At 48.7% G+C, this 16,996-nt stretch overlaps 2 protein-coding genes across 3 annotated transcripts in view; one reads left to right on the forward strand and one right to left on the reverse strand.

Annotated features, from left to right (window-relative positions):
• Window positions 1-16,996, forward strand: part of LOC140185252 (uncharacterized) — a 622,887-nt gene that overhangs the window by 236,646 nt on the left and 369,245 nt on the right. The window lies entirely within an intron of this gene.
• On the reverse strand, window positions 3,093-10,396 carry LOC140185322 (uncharacterized). Of its 2 annotated transcripts, none has more exons than XM_072238715.1 (2): window positions 10,337-10,396; window positions 3,093-6,015 (listed from the first exon to the last, which is right to left on the reverse strand). In XM_072238715.1, exon 2 carries the CDS (start codon window positions 5,259-5,261, stop codon window positions 4,197-4,199), a length of 1,065 nt encoding a protein of 354 aa, XP_072094816.1. In that variant the 5' UTR covers window positions 5,262-6,015; window positions 10,337-10,396; the 3' UTR covers window positions 3,093-4,196. The 2 variants fall into 2 exon arrangements, with proteins under 2 accessions (XP_072094816.1, XP_072094818.1); XM_072238717.1 differs by lacking the exon at window positions 10,337-10,396 and adding an exon at window positions 8,314-8,335.

Here is a 16,996-nt window from a genome sequence, read left to right on the forward strand (position 1 = left end):
CTCCAAACCGTGAGATTATGTGTCCAACGCAGCTAACAGACGTTTGGCAGAACTAGCATTTGTCCAGGGAAAGTTTTAACCCTTCAGCTTTCAGGCAGCGAGCACCCTGAGTAGCCGCGCTTCATATTCTTCCAAGGTGAATCCAAATACTATGAGGTCATCAAAATATACCAACACCTCAGGCGAGTTCATATCACCTACCGTCTTCTCCATGACCCGCTGGAAGGTTGCAGGGGCTCCCGATATGCCCTGGGGCATCTTTTCGAACTGGAAGAATCCAAGAGGACATATAAAGACTGTATTCTCTTTGTCGGCCTCACTCATGGGGATCTGGTACTATCCACTCCTCAAATCCAGCACACTAAACCACTTTGCACCACTCAGAGAGGCCAGCGCGTCTTCGAGCCTCGGGACCGTATACTGGTCAGGGACGGTGCGCCTGTTCAGAGTCCTATAGTCCACACACAAGCGTACCTTCCCGTTCTTTTTCCGGGCCACGACTACTGGGGAGGCCTAGGGGCTTTGGGACTCAGTGATGATCCCAGCTTCCTTCAACTTACAAAAATGCTGCTGCACGTCTTCCATGTCTGCAGGGGCCAGTCGCCGCGACCTCTCTCTAAACGGGGTGTCCTCGGTCACCCGGGAAGCGTGACGCGTGCTCTTGGAACAACCCACATCAAACTCGCTAATGGAAAATACACCTTCCAGCTTCAACATCTTCTCCACCAGCCTCCTTTTCCTGCCCGGTGGCACCGGGGAGTCCCCGAAGTTGAATGACTCAGCAGTCAACTTCCCCCGCTTTTCCAATAATTTCTCCCCGGCGTGCCTCACGGGGGCGCTAAACATTACGGTCACCGGGAACAAATGCGCCAGGGGCATCCCCCGCTTGAAGGTGACCTCTCTCTTTGTAGTGTTCCTGACGATCACTGCCATCCTGCTCGCCTGTACAACCCAGGGCTTCTGCAATTCGGGCCTCACCAGCACCCCAGCCAGAAATCCCGACACCCCCTTGTGGTTCTCCAGAGCGTCCACTAGGAGGGGTTCGCCCTCAGGCACTCCGGGAAATATGGTGGGTCCCCATCACTCTCGCTATTTCCCCGGGCCGTATCACCATTGGCTTCGACTGGGTGAACCACACGGTCCCTCGTTTAAATTTGGTATCCAGCCCAATGCTGCCACGCACTTCCTCAAAATCACCTTGAAACACTGGGTGCACGGACAGGGTCTCCAAAAAGCTCTCCCTCGCCTTCTCCTTACAGGCCCCCATGACCCTCCTCACCAGAGGGTTGTTGGTCCCCATCAGAACTGAAACGCAGCCCTTCTCAACAGGGAAACCAGCACCACTGTATCAAGACCCTCAGACACTCCCACATCGGCCTCCGAGAACTCCAGTTTCACTGACAAATAACCGTCGTATGGATAATCACCAGCACTGAGACCCCAAATCTCCAGTGCACTGAATGGTGTCAAGGCTAAATGCTTCAGATACTGGTTGTAAAACGAATGGTACAGTAACGTGACCTGCGATCCCGTGTCGAGTATGGTTTAAGCGAAGGTACCCTCTGTCAATAGCGACGCACTGGAGTGTGGTCCCACTAAGCCTTCAGGAATAGGGTCTTTTGCTTTCGGGAGTTCCTTGGTACATTGCTGGGAACGTGTTCCCCCAGAGACACCAGGCCGTTCCCTCACTGGGTCCCCTCTAGGTTTCCCCAACGACTCTCCCTGCTGAGGTACCCGGGGGCTCACTCTCCTTCTGGCGTGACACCTGCTGCCAGCAGCCCTCCGCACTGTTCATCCCCTTGGGGAATCTGCAGCGCCCCCCCCCGCCCACAACAGCCCCAACATATGGGGGGGGGGGGATCACACCCGCTGATAATAGCTGATGTATCTCCGATCTGAACTCTGCCACAATCTCCTCTACCGCTCCCCGGGGTAGGCTATCTGTGGTCACTTCACCGCAGGGGACACTACCGAGGACTGTACCCTGCTGACTGAGTCCTCCCTCGCTTCCGCCGCGTTCTCCTCTTCCCGTACCTCTCTGATCAGCTGAACAAAAGATAGAGGGGGCGTGTTTTATGAGACTGTCAGAGACCCCACACAATCAGATCATGGGACAGGGCACCCCTGGCTATCTGGTCCACTCTTAACCGATCCACCTCTGCTGCCTGAATGACTTCTCTGCGCCGCAAGCAATTTAGCTGCCTCTCTAGCCGTAAAATAAAAGCAGAAAGCTTCTCCCACTTCTCCTGACACATGCTTTGAAACCCCACCAGGAGCTCCACTGGGCTTCCAGTCGGATCAAAGTCATTGCCCAGTGCTTGTTGATAACTGACAGCTGTCGCTACGGGATAATATAACCTGACAGCTCTCTCGTCAACGGCCCGCCCATTCAAACTTTCAACCAATCACTGTCGCTTTTCATCATCCAAGCACTGCCACTCATCAAACAACTGAGAGGTCCGTTCCGCCCACGTCTCATACTCCTCCTCCCCTTTCGGGGTGGGTGTTATTCCAGAGAATAGGTGGAGCCTGCCATAGCTGGGAATTGGAATCTGATCTTTCCATTTATTCGCCAGAGAAGTAAGGGTGGATACAACCTCAGAATTCTCACTCTCCACCGGGGGACGTGGACTAATTAGACATTCGAACTCCGACCACTCTTTCCCCTCACTCCTCAGAAATGACAGAACCCTGTCTTTGAAATCTCCGCCCCCAGCTCCCTCAGCGCTGGTCTGCATGAGAACAAGAGCTGCATCCGCCATTTTATCAAGTCTCCGCTCACAACCGCAACTTCAATAGAACTTGACAGTGGAATTAACAATTCATCCGGAGTACAAATATCTGCCCCACTGGGTCATTTCTCAGGGTAATCACACAGTATCCAACGGAATCATTCCCGAACGTAGCCCCCACAATTGTAACATTTGCTTTGCCTGGCAGCTTAATCTAGGGGGTGATAACCCCCTGCCCGGCCAAACTTAAGAAATCTCGTTTGGGTGGATGCTGCGCAATGTGTCCCGTTACAAATCAATACCCCAAAATAACAAACAGTACACAATATGCAATTAAACGATTAAGCTTTATAACTCTTACTTTGACGATATGGTTAGTAGAGAAACAAAACATAAAAGAAAAGGGGCCCAAGTCTTAGTAAACAGTCTGTGCACAGAAGGTGGAGATCACTCAGTCGTCCTTCTTCCACCATCGGTCTCCTCTGGGCGTTGCTGACCTTCAGGCCCCCGTTCAGAGTTGGGTGCATCTATCTCTCTATATGTCCTGCCTGTCACCTCTTCAGCCTCCTGAATGATCTGGAGTTCATCCAGTTCCAGCTCCAACTCCTCAATGTGGATCGTTCAGAGCTGAAGCCGGATGCCCTTCTCACAGGTGTAGTTACCAGGGACACAGGAGGGTCCCCTGCCTTCCCACATCCCGCAAGAGGAGCTTTCCACTATCCTGCCTGGCATCTCAACTGTTCTAACTGAGTAAATGTGAGGAAGGGGGCAAAAAAAAATTCTAGCTCCAGCATAATTTTGTCTTCTCTGACTGAATGTTCTCCTGACTGAAACATCAAAGAGGTGAAGTCTCAAAGTCTCCGCTCTGACTCTGTCCACTCCAACAATGACAGCACCACTTGCTCCTGCCTGACATTCATATATTCTTGATAATCAACCCTGAATGCTGATTGGCCACTGCTGAAAACTCAAAAATAACCTTCCCTGAACCACTGCCTTTAATACACGATCGGCGAACCTGAGTGAATCATGTCCTCTCAAGCTTCTGATCTCTCCGATTAACGATGGGTCAAAGCTCGACAGGGCGACACATTGAAACCCATCCCACATTCGGAGCATATGATCACCCTCACCACAGTGTGAACCCACTACTATCTCTGCAGTGTGGATAAGCAGGTCAATGTCCTCTCACTGCTGAAAACAGTCTGGTCTGTCGGTAGGTGAGATGAATGTGTGAATTCATTCCCACAGTCAGAACAGACGAACGGCTTCTCCCCAGTGTGAACTCATTGATGTTCATTCAATTGGGATGTCTCAGTGAATCCTTTCCCACATTCAGAACAGGTGAGTGGCTTTCCCCAGTGTGAATTTGCTGATGTACTTTAAAATCAGATGACTGAGTGAATCTCCTCCCACAATCTGAACAAGCGAACAATCTCTCCCTGGTGTAAATTCAGCAGTGCCTCACAAGGCTGGATAACTGGGTGAATTCCTTCCACATTCAGAGCTGTTGAACGGCCTCTCCCCAGTGTGAGTTCGCTGATGTACCTTAAGTTGAGATGACCGAGCAAATCCCTTCCCACAATCTGAGCAGGTGAACGGTTTCTCCCCAGTGTGAACTCGCTGATGTACTTTTAAGTCAAATGACCACGTGAATTCCTTCCCACAATCTGAGCAGGTGAACGGCTTCTCCCCAGTGTGAATTCGGTAGTGTGTCACAAGGGCGGATGACTGAGTGAATCCCTTCCCACATTCAGAGCATGTGAACGGCCTCTTCCCAGTGTGAACTCGATGATGTTTCTTCAGATCAGGTAACTCAGCAAATCCCTTCCCGCATTCAGAGCAAGTGAACGGTTTCTCCCCAGTGTGAACTTGGTAGTGCTTCACAAGGTTGGATGACCGACTGAATCCCTTCCCACATTCAGAGCAGATGAACGGTTTCTCCCCAGTGTGAATTCGCTGATGTACCTTCAGTTGAGATGACTGAATGAATCCCTTCCCACATTCAGAGCATGTGAACGGCCTCTTCCCAGTGTGAACTCGATGATGTTTCTTCAGATCAGGTAACTCAGCAAATCCCTTCCCGCATTCAGAGCAAGTGAACGGTTTCTCCCCAGTGTGAACTTGGTAGTGCTTCACAAGGTTGGATGACCGACTGAATCCCTTCCCACATTCAGAGCAGATGAACGGTTTCTCCCCAGTGTGAATTCGCTGATGTACCTTCAGTTGAGATGACTGAATGAATCCCTTCCCACATTCAGAGCATGTGAATGGCCTCTCCCCAGTGTGAATTCGTTGATGTTCTATCAGTTGAGCTGAACGGGTGAACCGCTTCCCACATTCAGAGCACGTGAATGGCTTCTCCCCAGTGTGAATTCGGCAGTGCTTCACAAGGGTGGATGACTGAGTGAATTCCATCCCACATTCAGAGCAGGTGAGTGGTCTCTCCCCAGTGTGAACTCGTTGGTGTCTCTTCAGCGTGCCCGAGTGAGTGAATTGCTTCCCACAGTCTGAGCAGGTGATCGGCATCTTCTCAGTGTGAACTCGCTGGTGCTCATTCAGTTGAGATGACAGAGTGAACCCTTTCCCACATTCAGAGCAGGTGAATGGCTTCTCCCCGGTGTGAACTCGCTGGTGTCACTGTGGCGTGGTTGAGTGTGTGAATGCCTTCACACCGTCCGAGCAGGTCAATGTCCTCTCACTGGTGAATTTTTGGATATATCTGTAGCATAAATGACAGAATGAATTGCTTCCCAGTCAGAACAGGTGGAGCATCTCAATATGGTGTGAACTTGCTGATGTATCTTCAGACTGGATGACTGAGTGGTTCCCCTCCCTCACACAGAGCAGGTGAATGGCCTCTCCCCACTGTGAACTCACTGGCATGTCTGTGGGTAGCCTGTGAGTGAATCTCTTCCCACACTGAGAGAAGGAGAATGATATCTCACTGCGACCAATTCTCTGGCAATTCAGAAGTCAGACGTTTGAATCCCTTGTACAATCAGTGCAGCAGAAGAACTGATGTCGAGTGAACAAATGCTGGTGTGTTCTCAGCTCCCGGTTCCAGTGGATAACACTGAGTTACAACAGAAAACTTGATTTCAGACACAAAATACATTTCCAGCTGGGATGAGATACTTCTTCATCTCCAAAATCGAAAACAAATGTGTTGTTGTTGTAAAGAAAATATCTTGTTGCTTCTTAAATATCCGGACAGACACAGCAAAACTGATGTGTTGTTGTGTTTGAGATTCCCGTACACAAGTGTTCTGCCATTTCAAACCTGTAAAAATATTTGCAAAAGACATCAATGGGTGAAGGACAATATTTCAGGAGAGATTTCAGTCTGTGGTGAGAACATCAGAAATAGGAGCAGGAGTCGGCCATCTGGCCCTTTGAGCCTGATCCGCCATTGAATAAGATCATGGCTGATCTGGCCATGGACCCATCTCCACCGACCTGCCTTTTCCCCATAACCCTTAATACCCCTACTTTGAAAAAACCTGTCAAAACTTGTCTGAAATACATTGACCGGTAGCCTCCACTGCTTCATTGGACAGTGAAATCCACAGATTCACCACCCTCAGGGGACAGCAGTTCCTCCCCATCTCCATTCCAAAATGCCCCGAATCTTGAGGTAATATCCTCTACTTCTAGTCTCACCCTACCAGTGGAAACAATTTCCTTGCCTCTATCTTATCTATTCCTTTCATAATTTTATATGGCTCTATATGATCTCCTCTCAATGTGAGCTCTGGCCTCACAATTTTACCAAATTCAACTCAACTTGGAGGGGTGCAATTGAGATATACTCCAGGCTACTGTGGGAAGTGAGGGTGGAGACTGCTGAGCCTCTGGCGATGATCTTTGTATCATCAGTCAGGACAGGAGAAATACCAGAGGATTGGAGGACATTGTTCCCTTGTTCGAGAAACGGTGTAGAGGTAACCCAGGAAATGAGAGACCAGTGGGTCTTACTTCAGTGGAGCGCAAGTTGTTGGAGAAGGCCCTAAGAGGCAGGAGTTATGAGAATTTGGAGAGACATAATCTGATTAAGGGGTAGTCAGCTTGGCTTTATCAAGGGCAGGTCATGCCTTACGAACCTGATTGAATTCTTTGGGGATGTAACAAAACACATTGCTGAAGGTAGAGCATTGGATATACTGTACAAGGCTTTCAGTAAGACATTAGATAAGGTTCCCCATGCGAGGCTCACTGAGAAAGTAACGAGGCATGGGATCCAAGGAGACCTGCTTTGTGCATCCAGAATTGGCTTGCCCACAGTGGCAAAGGGTGGTTGTAGGTGGTTTGTATTCTGCATGGAGGACGGTGACCAGTGGTGTTCCACAGCGATCTCTCCTGGGACCCCTCCTCTTCTGCATCCTCTTTTCTCCAAACATAACTTTGCTCATTGTGGCCAAAATTCAGCATCAGGACTTTGCAAAGGATCACCTAAACAAGCCTGATGCATTTTGGAAACAAGTCCTGTGGACTGATGAAGTTAAAATAGAACTTTCTGGCCACAATGAGCAAAGGTATATTTGGAGAAAAAAGGGTGCAGAATTTCATGAAAAGAACACCTCACCCGTTGTGCACGGGGGTGGATCGATCATGCTTTGGGTTTGTGTTGCAGCCAGTGGCACGGGGAACATTCCACTGGTAGAGGGAAGAATGAATTCCATTAAATACCAGCAAATTCTGGAAGCAAACATCACACCATCTGTAGAAAAGATGAAGATGAAAAGAGGGTGGCGTCGACAACAGGATAATGATCCTAAACACACCTCAAAATCCACAGTGGACTACCTCAAGAGGCACAAGCTGAAGGTTTTCCCATGGCCCTCACAGCCCCCCGGACTAAATGTCATCGAAAATCTGTAGATGGACCTCAAAACAGCAGCGCATGCAAGACGGCCCAATAACCTGACAGAACTAGAAGCCTTTTGCAAGGAAGAATGGGCAAAAATCCCCCAAAGAAAGATTTCAAAGACTCTTGGGTAGCTACAAAAAAGTGTTTACAAGCTGTGATACTTGCCAAAGGGGGTGTTACTAAGTACTGTCATGCAGGGTGCCCAAACTTTTGCTTCGGGCCCTTTTCCTTTTTTGTTATTTTGAAACTGTAAAAGATGGAAATAAAAAAGTAATCTTGCTTAAAATATTAAACAAATGTGTCATCTTTAACTTTATGCCTTTTGGAAATCAGGTCATCTTTTCCTCATTTAGCTCTTCACAGTAACAGAAATTTTGACCAGGGGTGCCCAAACTTTTGCATGGCACTCTATATAAAGCCTTAGTTAGACACCACTTTTAGTACTGTGTTCATTGCTGGTCACCTCACTACAGGAAATATGTGGATACTCTAGAAAGAGGGCAGAGGAGATTTACAAGGATGTTGCTTAGATTGGAGAACATGCCTTACAAGAATAGGTTAAGTGAACTTTGGAGTGATGGAGGATGAGAGATGACCTGATAAATGTGTATACGATGATGAGAGGCATTGGTCATGAGTATAGTCACAGGCTTTTTCCAGGGTTGAATTGGCTAACACGAGGAGACATAGTTTTAAGGTGGTTGGAAGTACCTTCGTCTGGTGATCTGAAGGTCGCTCGTTCGAGCCTCAGCTGTGGCAGCGTGTTTGTGTCCTTGAGCAAGGCACATAACCACATATTGCTCCAGTGTCTGAGCGAGGAGTGGCCCCCACACAGACTCACAACCTGCACCTTGTAAGGCATGAAAATGCCCAACACAGGCCTCTCATGGTCTGAGTCGACGTTCCCTCCCCTGGAAGTAGGTACAAGGAGGATGTCAGAGGTCAGTTTTTCACACAGAGAGCAGCCGGTGTGTGGAACGCACTGCCAGTGACAGTGGTAGAGGCAGGTAAAATAGGGTCTTTTCAGGGAGCTGAGAAAAATAGACAGCTGTGTGGCAGTGAAACTCCAGGCATTTTCTAGAGTAGGTTACATGGTCAGCACAACATTGTGGGCTGAAGGGCCTGTAATGTACTGTAGATTTCTATGTCTATATATGAACTCCTCATCTTCTAATAAGGCATGGATCAGGCATCCCGTCTGACCATCAATTTCTCTGACTGTATGAGAATGGGCTATTTCTGCCTTCACTCAGCCTGTGACTTGGATCAAATTGCCTCTGTCCTTTGGTTTTATTTCAAGTTCTGGTCACGTTCCTCAACACTACAAAGAGAACTTGTTCCTACATGGACCACACCTGGAGTACTGTGTGCAGTTATGGTCCCCTAATCTGAGGAAAGACATCCTTGCCATAGAGGGAGTACAAAGAAGGTTCACCAGATTGATTCCTGGGATGAAAGACTGGATCAACTAGGCTTATACTCATTGGAATTTAGAAGATTGAGCGAGGATCTTATTGAAACGTATAAAATCCTAAAGGGATTGGACAGGCTAGATGCAGGAAGATTGTTCCCGATGTTGGGGAAGTCCAGAACGAGGGGTCACAGTTTGAGGATAAAGGGGAAGCCTTTTAGGACCGAGATGAGGAAAAACTTCTTCGCACAGAGAGTGGTGAATCTGTGGAATTCTCTGCCACAGGAAACAGTTGAGGCCAGTTCATTGGCTATATTTAAGAGGGAGTTAGATACGGCCCTTGTGGCTAAAGGGATCGGGGGTATGGAGAGAAGGCAGGTACAGGGTTCTGAGTTGGATGATCAGCCATGAACATACTTAATGGCGATGCAGGCTCGAAGGGCCGAATGGCCTACTCCTGCACCTATTTTCTATCTTTCTATGTTTCTATGCCTGATCTTGGAGATTTTGTACTTCCACAGATCCCTTACCCCAGCTGATTGACATCGATGGCAATGCCAATGAATATGAAGGGGAGGGCATTAGTTATTCTCATTGGAGTGTGGCTCTCTTGTCGTGTGAAAGCCACAGTCACTTGTCATCAAGGACAAAGCTGTTTCATGTAACAGAAGCTGCCAGAAGGATTTTTGTCCCACACAGCACTAACTGACAATTTTACTGACTGGAAGGTACACCCTTCATCCAAGATTAACTAGGAACTAAAGTTTAAAGTTAAACTGGATAGATATATGGACGGGAAAGGAATGGGGGGTTACGGGCTGAGTGCAGGTCGTGGGACTAGGAGAGAGTAAGAGTTTGGCACGGACTAGAAGGGCCGAAATGGCCTGTTTTCGTGCTGTAATTGTTATATGGTTATATGTGGCTATATAGTTAACTATATTTTCCTTCCAAGTTCCTAATCCTCGGATTTACATAGCTGGAGCTCGGCAGTGCTTGGCAGTTACTTCCGATCCAATTTCCTTCCATTGTCCGGGGACAACGCTGGTCGTGTCGCCCATGGCTGCCTCTTTACCCAGAAGGCACCACGAACTAGAAACCTATCTGCCACCACCTGAGGATCCAGCGATGCGCATGCGCCGAAAATGGCGGCAGCGCCGGCCTAAAGTTCCCTGTGGCTTGGGTACGGATCGTGGGGCTGACAGAGAGGGAAAAGACCGGGACTGTACTAGGGTGCAGGACCAGTGTGGCCAGAGCTCTCAGTAATTATCCTTCAATCGCGGTTCAAACGCCGGTGATTAAATCCCGCCCAGAGCCCCCTCCTACCAGCAGCCGATCCTTCGGAGGCTCTCGTGTACTGTGCGCATGCGCGACATTTAGGGTTACCTTCGACCTCTGCGCATGCGCATTTGATCAAACTGGAGGGGGAAAAAAATCTGCAGATGCGGAAATGCAAAGCAACACACGGAAAATGCTGGAGGATCTCAGGGGGGCGGCAGCAACGTGGAGAGGGGTGAACAGTCGGCGTTTCACACCGACACCCTTCTTCAGGACTGGAAAGGAAGGGAGGGAGTCAGAATGGGAGGTGATTGGTGAAACCGGGAGAGGGGGCGGGGTGAAGTAAAGAGCTGGGAAGTTGATTGGTGGAAGAGATGACGGACTGGAGAATAATTATGATAATGATAATAATATTAATAATTTTATTGATTCCGAGTGGCGAATGCTTTCGTTACAGTAGCAACATTTAAAAACACACTTAGCAGTGTGCAGACTCTATTAAAAATAGAGAATACTAATATACACAATGATAATGTATGAAATAGTACTGCAGAGACTATTGAACTATGATGTGAGTTCTCCTGTCGCACAAAGATGAACTGTTTTATATGCTTATTGCATTGGTTCGGAAAGATTTTCTGTAGTGATCCACCAGCACTCTGTACTCCGACTCCTGCCCATCTCTGAAGCACCGCTGAGTCATCAGAGAACTTCTGCAAGTGCCAAGACTCAGAGTCGCACTGAAATTCTGAGGTGCACAGTGTGAACAGAAACGGATACAGGACAGTCCCTTGTGGGGCTCCAGTATCACTCGCCTCCACCTCAGGCAGAGAACTACGCAGCAGCACAAACTGGGGTCTGTCTGTCAGGTAGGCAGTAATCCAGGAGATCGTGGGTTTGTCGACGCCCATCCTTTGCCGCTTCTTGCTCAGAAGATGTGGTTGGATTGTACCGAAGGCAGTAGAGTAATCCAAAAAAAATGTGACTCTCAGAATGTCACCACCATCATCCCGGTGGGAGTGAGCTCGCTGCAACAGGGAGATGACGGTGAAACACCCAGGTTCTGTTCGGCTACCTAAGTCTGGGTAAGACCATCTCTGGCCCCACCAAACGTGTGAGACTGAGGTGTGAGCTCACTCGAGACCCCCTGTTTGGGTGGATGCTGCGTGATTTGTTTCCCTGATACAAATCAATACCACGAAATAGCAGACTGGACAGCATACCCAAATAAAGGATTTAGCTTTATAATTCTGAATTTGACTGAAGGGTTAGTAAAGAAAAAAAGCAAAAAAAAAAAAAAAAACAAAAGGGGCCCATTTTAATGAAACAGTCTAATGTGGACAAGTTGGAGCTCACGGTTTCCCCTTCGCTGATCCTCCTTCGATCTCCCCGGCCTTTGTCGGATCATGACTCCGGTCCGGCGTCTTCCCTCTTCATTTCCCGCCGAATGAAGATGTCACTCTGGTGTCAGGCACACGGCACGAAACACACTCCCGTCATCGGACGGCTCACTTTCCAAAACACCCGTTATCTCTCACCATCACCCAGACACTGCTCCTGCAGAAAGACCATTTCACTCTTCCCCCACCCCCGCACCAAGATTAAACATGTCCTCATTGTGATAATTTTCCACCCCTTCATACAAAGCACAAAGTCCAATCCAGGTGTAAACGGCAGTGACACAGCTCACCAAGGCGACAGGTGCCACAGTCTCTTCCCCCGGTGCTACATAGGCCAGCCTATCGAGTGGTCTCCTGATTCTGTGAGATCTCCTTACCCCGTCATCTACTTTTTCAGGTTCAGAAACTTCTTGGGATACTTCTGGCTCCCAGACATTCATTTCAGCTGTGAGTCGGCTGGGGTGATATACTGCGTCCAGTGCTCCCGATGCAGCCTTCTGTATATTGGCGAGACCCGACTCAGACTGGGAGATCGTTTCGCTGAACACCTACGCTCTGTCCACCAGAGAAACAGGATCTCCCAGTGGCCACACATTTTAATTTCATGTCCCATTCCCATTCTAATATGTCTATCCATGGCCTCCTCTACTGTCAAGGTGAAGCCACACTCAGGTTGGAGGAACAACACCTTATATTCCGTCTAGGTAGCCTCCAACCTGATGGCATGAACATTGACTTCTCAAACTTCCGCTAATGCCCCACCCTCGTACCCCATCCGTTATTTATTTATATACACACATTCTTTTTCTCTCTCTCCTTTTTCTCCCTCTGTCCCTCTCAATATACCGCTTCCGCATCCTCTGGGTTCCCCCTCCCCTTTTCCTTCTCCCTGGGCCTCCTGTCCCATGATCCTCTCATATCCCTTTTGGCAATCAACCATCCCTCCCCGTCCTGTCTTCTCCTATCATTTCGGATCTCCTCCTCCCACTCCCACTTTCAGATCTCTTACTAACTCTTCTTTCAGTTAGTCTTGCCGAAGGGTCCCGGCCTGAAACGTCGACTGTACCTCTTCCTAGAGGTGCCGCCTGACCTGCTGCGTTCACCAGCATTTTTGTGTGTGTTGCTGGAATTTCCAGATTCTGCAGATTTGCTCGTGTTTGCATTGATAAGAAAGGATAACTTTATTTTTTTTTATTATTTATTTTAATTATTTCGTTTATTTATTTTTATTTTTCCTGCTGGGTGGCAGTGACGTCAAAGAGGGGCTGTGCTTTCAGCAGCGAAAGCGGCTCCTCGCTGCCCTTCTCTCGAAATTGCTGGAGCAGCCTCTGCCATCCCGCGGCGTGCCGGAAGGTGACATCGAAGAAGCCGGGGAAGTCCTGGAGGCAGTAAAGGTCCCCGGGGGTAAATCCACAGCAGGCCATCAGGACATTCCGGGTGAAGGTCTCTCTGGTGTACCGGGTGCCCCCGTTCCGGTCTCGTACTATCACCCTGATAGTGTTCGGGATTTCCGGATCTGGAGCCAATGCCATTCTCCACATCACGGTCGTTACCGGAATTGGGTCAATCACAAGCCGCCTCTCTAACGGCACGAAATCTCTTCTCCGCCTTCGGATCGCCACGAGTCTTTTTTTTCCCAAAAATACTTTATTCAGAAATATTACAAAATAAAAATAATTACATGCAGAAAAAGAAAAGCATTCGTTGACTGTGAGTCCTTATTCAATACAGTTATTAACAATAAAATTTTGCGTTGACTCTGTTCATTAACAAATGAAAGATGTTTACAGTAAATCATGCGTTTACTCTCAACTCTTGGTCAAGTGTTAAGACTTACTAACAATCAAAATTTTCAACAATAAAGGCAGGCAATGGTTCTAATACTTTCCCAAATTAACAATTGCACCCACTCCTTGGGCACCATGTTGATTATCTGTCCACACCGCTGATGAGGGTAGGTCTCCTCCCCACCCAACCTCTCCCCCTCCTACGGGTGATGAACGTTAAACTGCGGTCCTTCCCCACCGGGCCTTCGCGGTGGCTGCACCAAGCTTGAGTGCATCCCTCAGCACGTACTCCTGCAGACGAGAGTGTGCCAGTCGGCAGCATTCAGTCACGGACATCTCCGTCAGCTGGCAGACCATCAAGTTTCGGGCCGACCAAAGAGCGTCTTTCACCGAATTGATGATCTGCCAGCAGCACCGGATGTTGGTCTCCGTGTGCGTCCCCGGGAACAGCCCGTAGATCACGGAGTCCTCGGTAACGCAGCTGCTGGGCATGAATCTTAGTACTGTCCCTTCCATTCTCTTCCACACCTTCTTTGCGAACCCACAGTGTGCAAAGAGGTGAGCCACTGACTCCACCCCATCACAGTCCTCCCGTGGGCAGTGGGGTGTGGAGGAACTGTTCCGGGCGTACAGGAGGGATCTGACTGGGAGGGCCCCTCTCACCGCCAGCCAGGCGAGGTCTTTGTGCCTGATGGCCCTGTGGTCAAATGCGTTGGTCTTGAAGAATTTTTCTACGAAGGACAGGTAAGGGGGCAACGACCAGCTGACGGGGGCGTTGCGCGGGAGTGGGGCCAGACCCATCCTTCGTAGCCAGGGCGACAGGTAGAACCTGGGCACATAGTAGTACTTTGTGCCCACGTATCTGGGATCCACGCACAACCTGATGCAGCCACACACGAAGCTGGCCATCAGGGTGAGGGCGACATTGGGGACGTTCTTGCCCCCATTGTCCAGGGACTTGTGCATGGCGGTCCGTCTCACCCGCTCCTTATTGGATCCCCAGACGAATCTGAAGACAGCCCGGGTGATTTCCGAGCTGTAGGAGCGGGGGACGGGCCAGACCTGCGCCAAGTACAGCAGCCCTGAGAGCACCTCACACTTGATGACCACGTTCTTGCCCGTTATCGACAGGGTGCGCGCTCCCCACAGTCCCACTTTCTGTTTCACCTTAGCAGTCCGCTCCCTCCAGTTCTTGTTGCACGCCTCGGCCTCTCCGAACCAGAACCCCAACACCTTCATGTGGTCAGATCGCCACGAGTCCCCAAAGACACAGCACTCGATTTTAGCCGAAAAGAGCGCTACCTGCAAAGTCTGGACCTATTCGGATCCTGCTAGTCTTCCCTCCGTTAAGTTAGACCGACTGTCTACACAACGCCTGCTTATCCTACTTCTCTTCAACTGTTGAAGTAGTTTTGCGCAATTCCTCTCAGTCTTTGGTATATGTTGTCTTTTTCTCCCCTGTAGAGAAACCTCTTTCGGAATCTGGCTGATAATGTAAAATAGCTGATATTGCACCAACCCAATGAGAGAGGCGGAGCTTGTTTGTGTGAATCCTCCTCCTCTCCGCTGAGAATTCCTGTCGGGCTGTTCCGCCCCCCCTCCCCGGGCTCTGGCGTCTTACGTCATTGCAAGCGTAATGACGTAACGGTAGGTGTCGGAGTGGGGGACGTAACTCGATCGGGATCGTTGTCGGCGGAGAAGCGAAGTTTGTGCCGGGGCAGGTGACTGGGGAGGGGGACCTCCGGAAACGGGAGCAGTGTGGATCGGAACGTCGGATGGAAGCGATGGCGCGGGAGTGGGACGAAGGGGAGGATTGTAAATGGGGGAGTGAGGGACGATGGGTGGTTGAGTTGGTGGGGGGAGAGGGATGCGGGAGAGTCGGACGAGGGGGTAGGGTTGCAACTCGGACAATATTTAAGTGTGAGCTGGCGTGTGGCAGTGGATTATTTCCACATAAATTAATCTAACCATCTGGCTGGACTTCATTGGTAACGAAAGTTTATTGACTAGAACTGGTTCCATTAAGAAATCGGCGATAATCAGGGGAGAATGGGGGTACACTCCATTGACTACGAACTTCTTTCAGACATCCCACGGCCTTTCTGCCGTATACCTCAAGCCGAATACTGGAAATAATTATGAATATTCCGTATTTGGCTAAATTTGTGCAGTTCCATCCAGCGTTCAACAACATTCTCCAACCTATGGTGTGCACCACTTACTACATCTCCAAGGAGAAAAAATGGTGGAAATCTGGGGAAAAGAAGCATAAAATACTGAAAGGGATTCTGTGGTAATGCAGCTTTCTGTAGAGAAAGAAGCAGTTAATGATTCAGATGTGATGTGATTCTTAATCATGGCGGTGATCTTTCATCAGTTCTAAGGAAGAGCCATTAACCTGACACGTTTGCTCTGTTTCTCTGCAGAAAGCTGACTGAACTGCCAGGTATTGCCAGCACTTTATTTTAATTGAAAAGATATGACCATTCTGTCATTGTGGAGGCTGGGTCTGAGTCCTGGAGCGCCATCCCCATCAGGAGTGCTGAGATCCTTAACCGGAAGAAGTTCGGTTGTTCAGGACTCATTCACTGTCACTTTCTTTGGGGCAATGATGGACGTGCAGTAAAATCTGGCATTGGTAATGAAGTGTGGATTCTGGAAAGTCAGTAACTGAAAACAGCCTTATGGAACACTACAGCACAGTACAGGTCGTTCGGCCCAAACACTCCCTCCTAGATCAGCCTCTACTTTTACAAAATCCATGTGCCTATCTAAAAATTCCTTTAATATCCCCAATGTATCTGCTTCGACCACCACCCCGGCAGTGTGTTCCACGCACCACTCTGCTTAACAAAAATTCTTACATATGATGTCCCCCTGCACTTCTCTCCAGTCACCGTAAAATGATGCATTCTCATATTAGCCATTTCTGCAATGGGAGAAAAGGTCTCTGGCTGTCCTTCTTGCGAGCTTCTCCTGTACCTATTGTCTATTGTCTAAGCCAGATAAGAGTGATGTACAATACTTATTCAGTTTATCTGCCATCACCTTGCACCCCAACCCATTACTACCTCTCCAGCATCATTTCCCACTTCCACCTCTCTTTTACACTATATGCACCTGAAGAAAAATTTGGTATCCTCTTAAAATTACTGGCTAGCTCACCTATGTATTCCATCTTTTCCTTCTTAGTTATTTTAGTTGCATTCCGTTGGTTTCTAAAAGCTTCCCAACCCACTAACTTCCTAGTAGTTTTTGCTCTGTGCCCTCTCTTTGGTTTTTATGTTGTCTTTTGTTTCTCTTATCAGTCATGGTTTTGTCACCTTACCTTTAGAATACTACATCCTCTTTGTGACGTGTATATCCTGTGCCTTCCGAATTGCTTCCAGAACTTCCAGCCATTACTGCTCTGTTTTCATCCCTGCCCTTGTTCTTTTGAAATCAATTTTGACCAATTTTTCTATCATGCCTCTCTAATTCCCTTTATTCCATATCTGACTTTAGCTTCTCCTTCTCTAATG

This window comes from Mobula birostris, chromosome 20, assembly GCF_030028105.1.
Source record: "Mobula birostris isolate sMobBir1 chromosome 20, sMobBir1.hap1, whole genome shotgun sequence".
NCBI lineage: Eukaryota > Metazoa > Chordata > Chondrichthyes > Myliobatiformes > Myliobatidae > Mobula > Mobula birostris.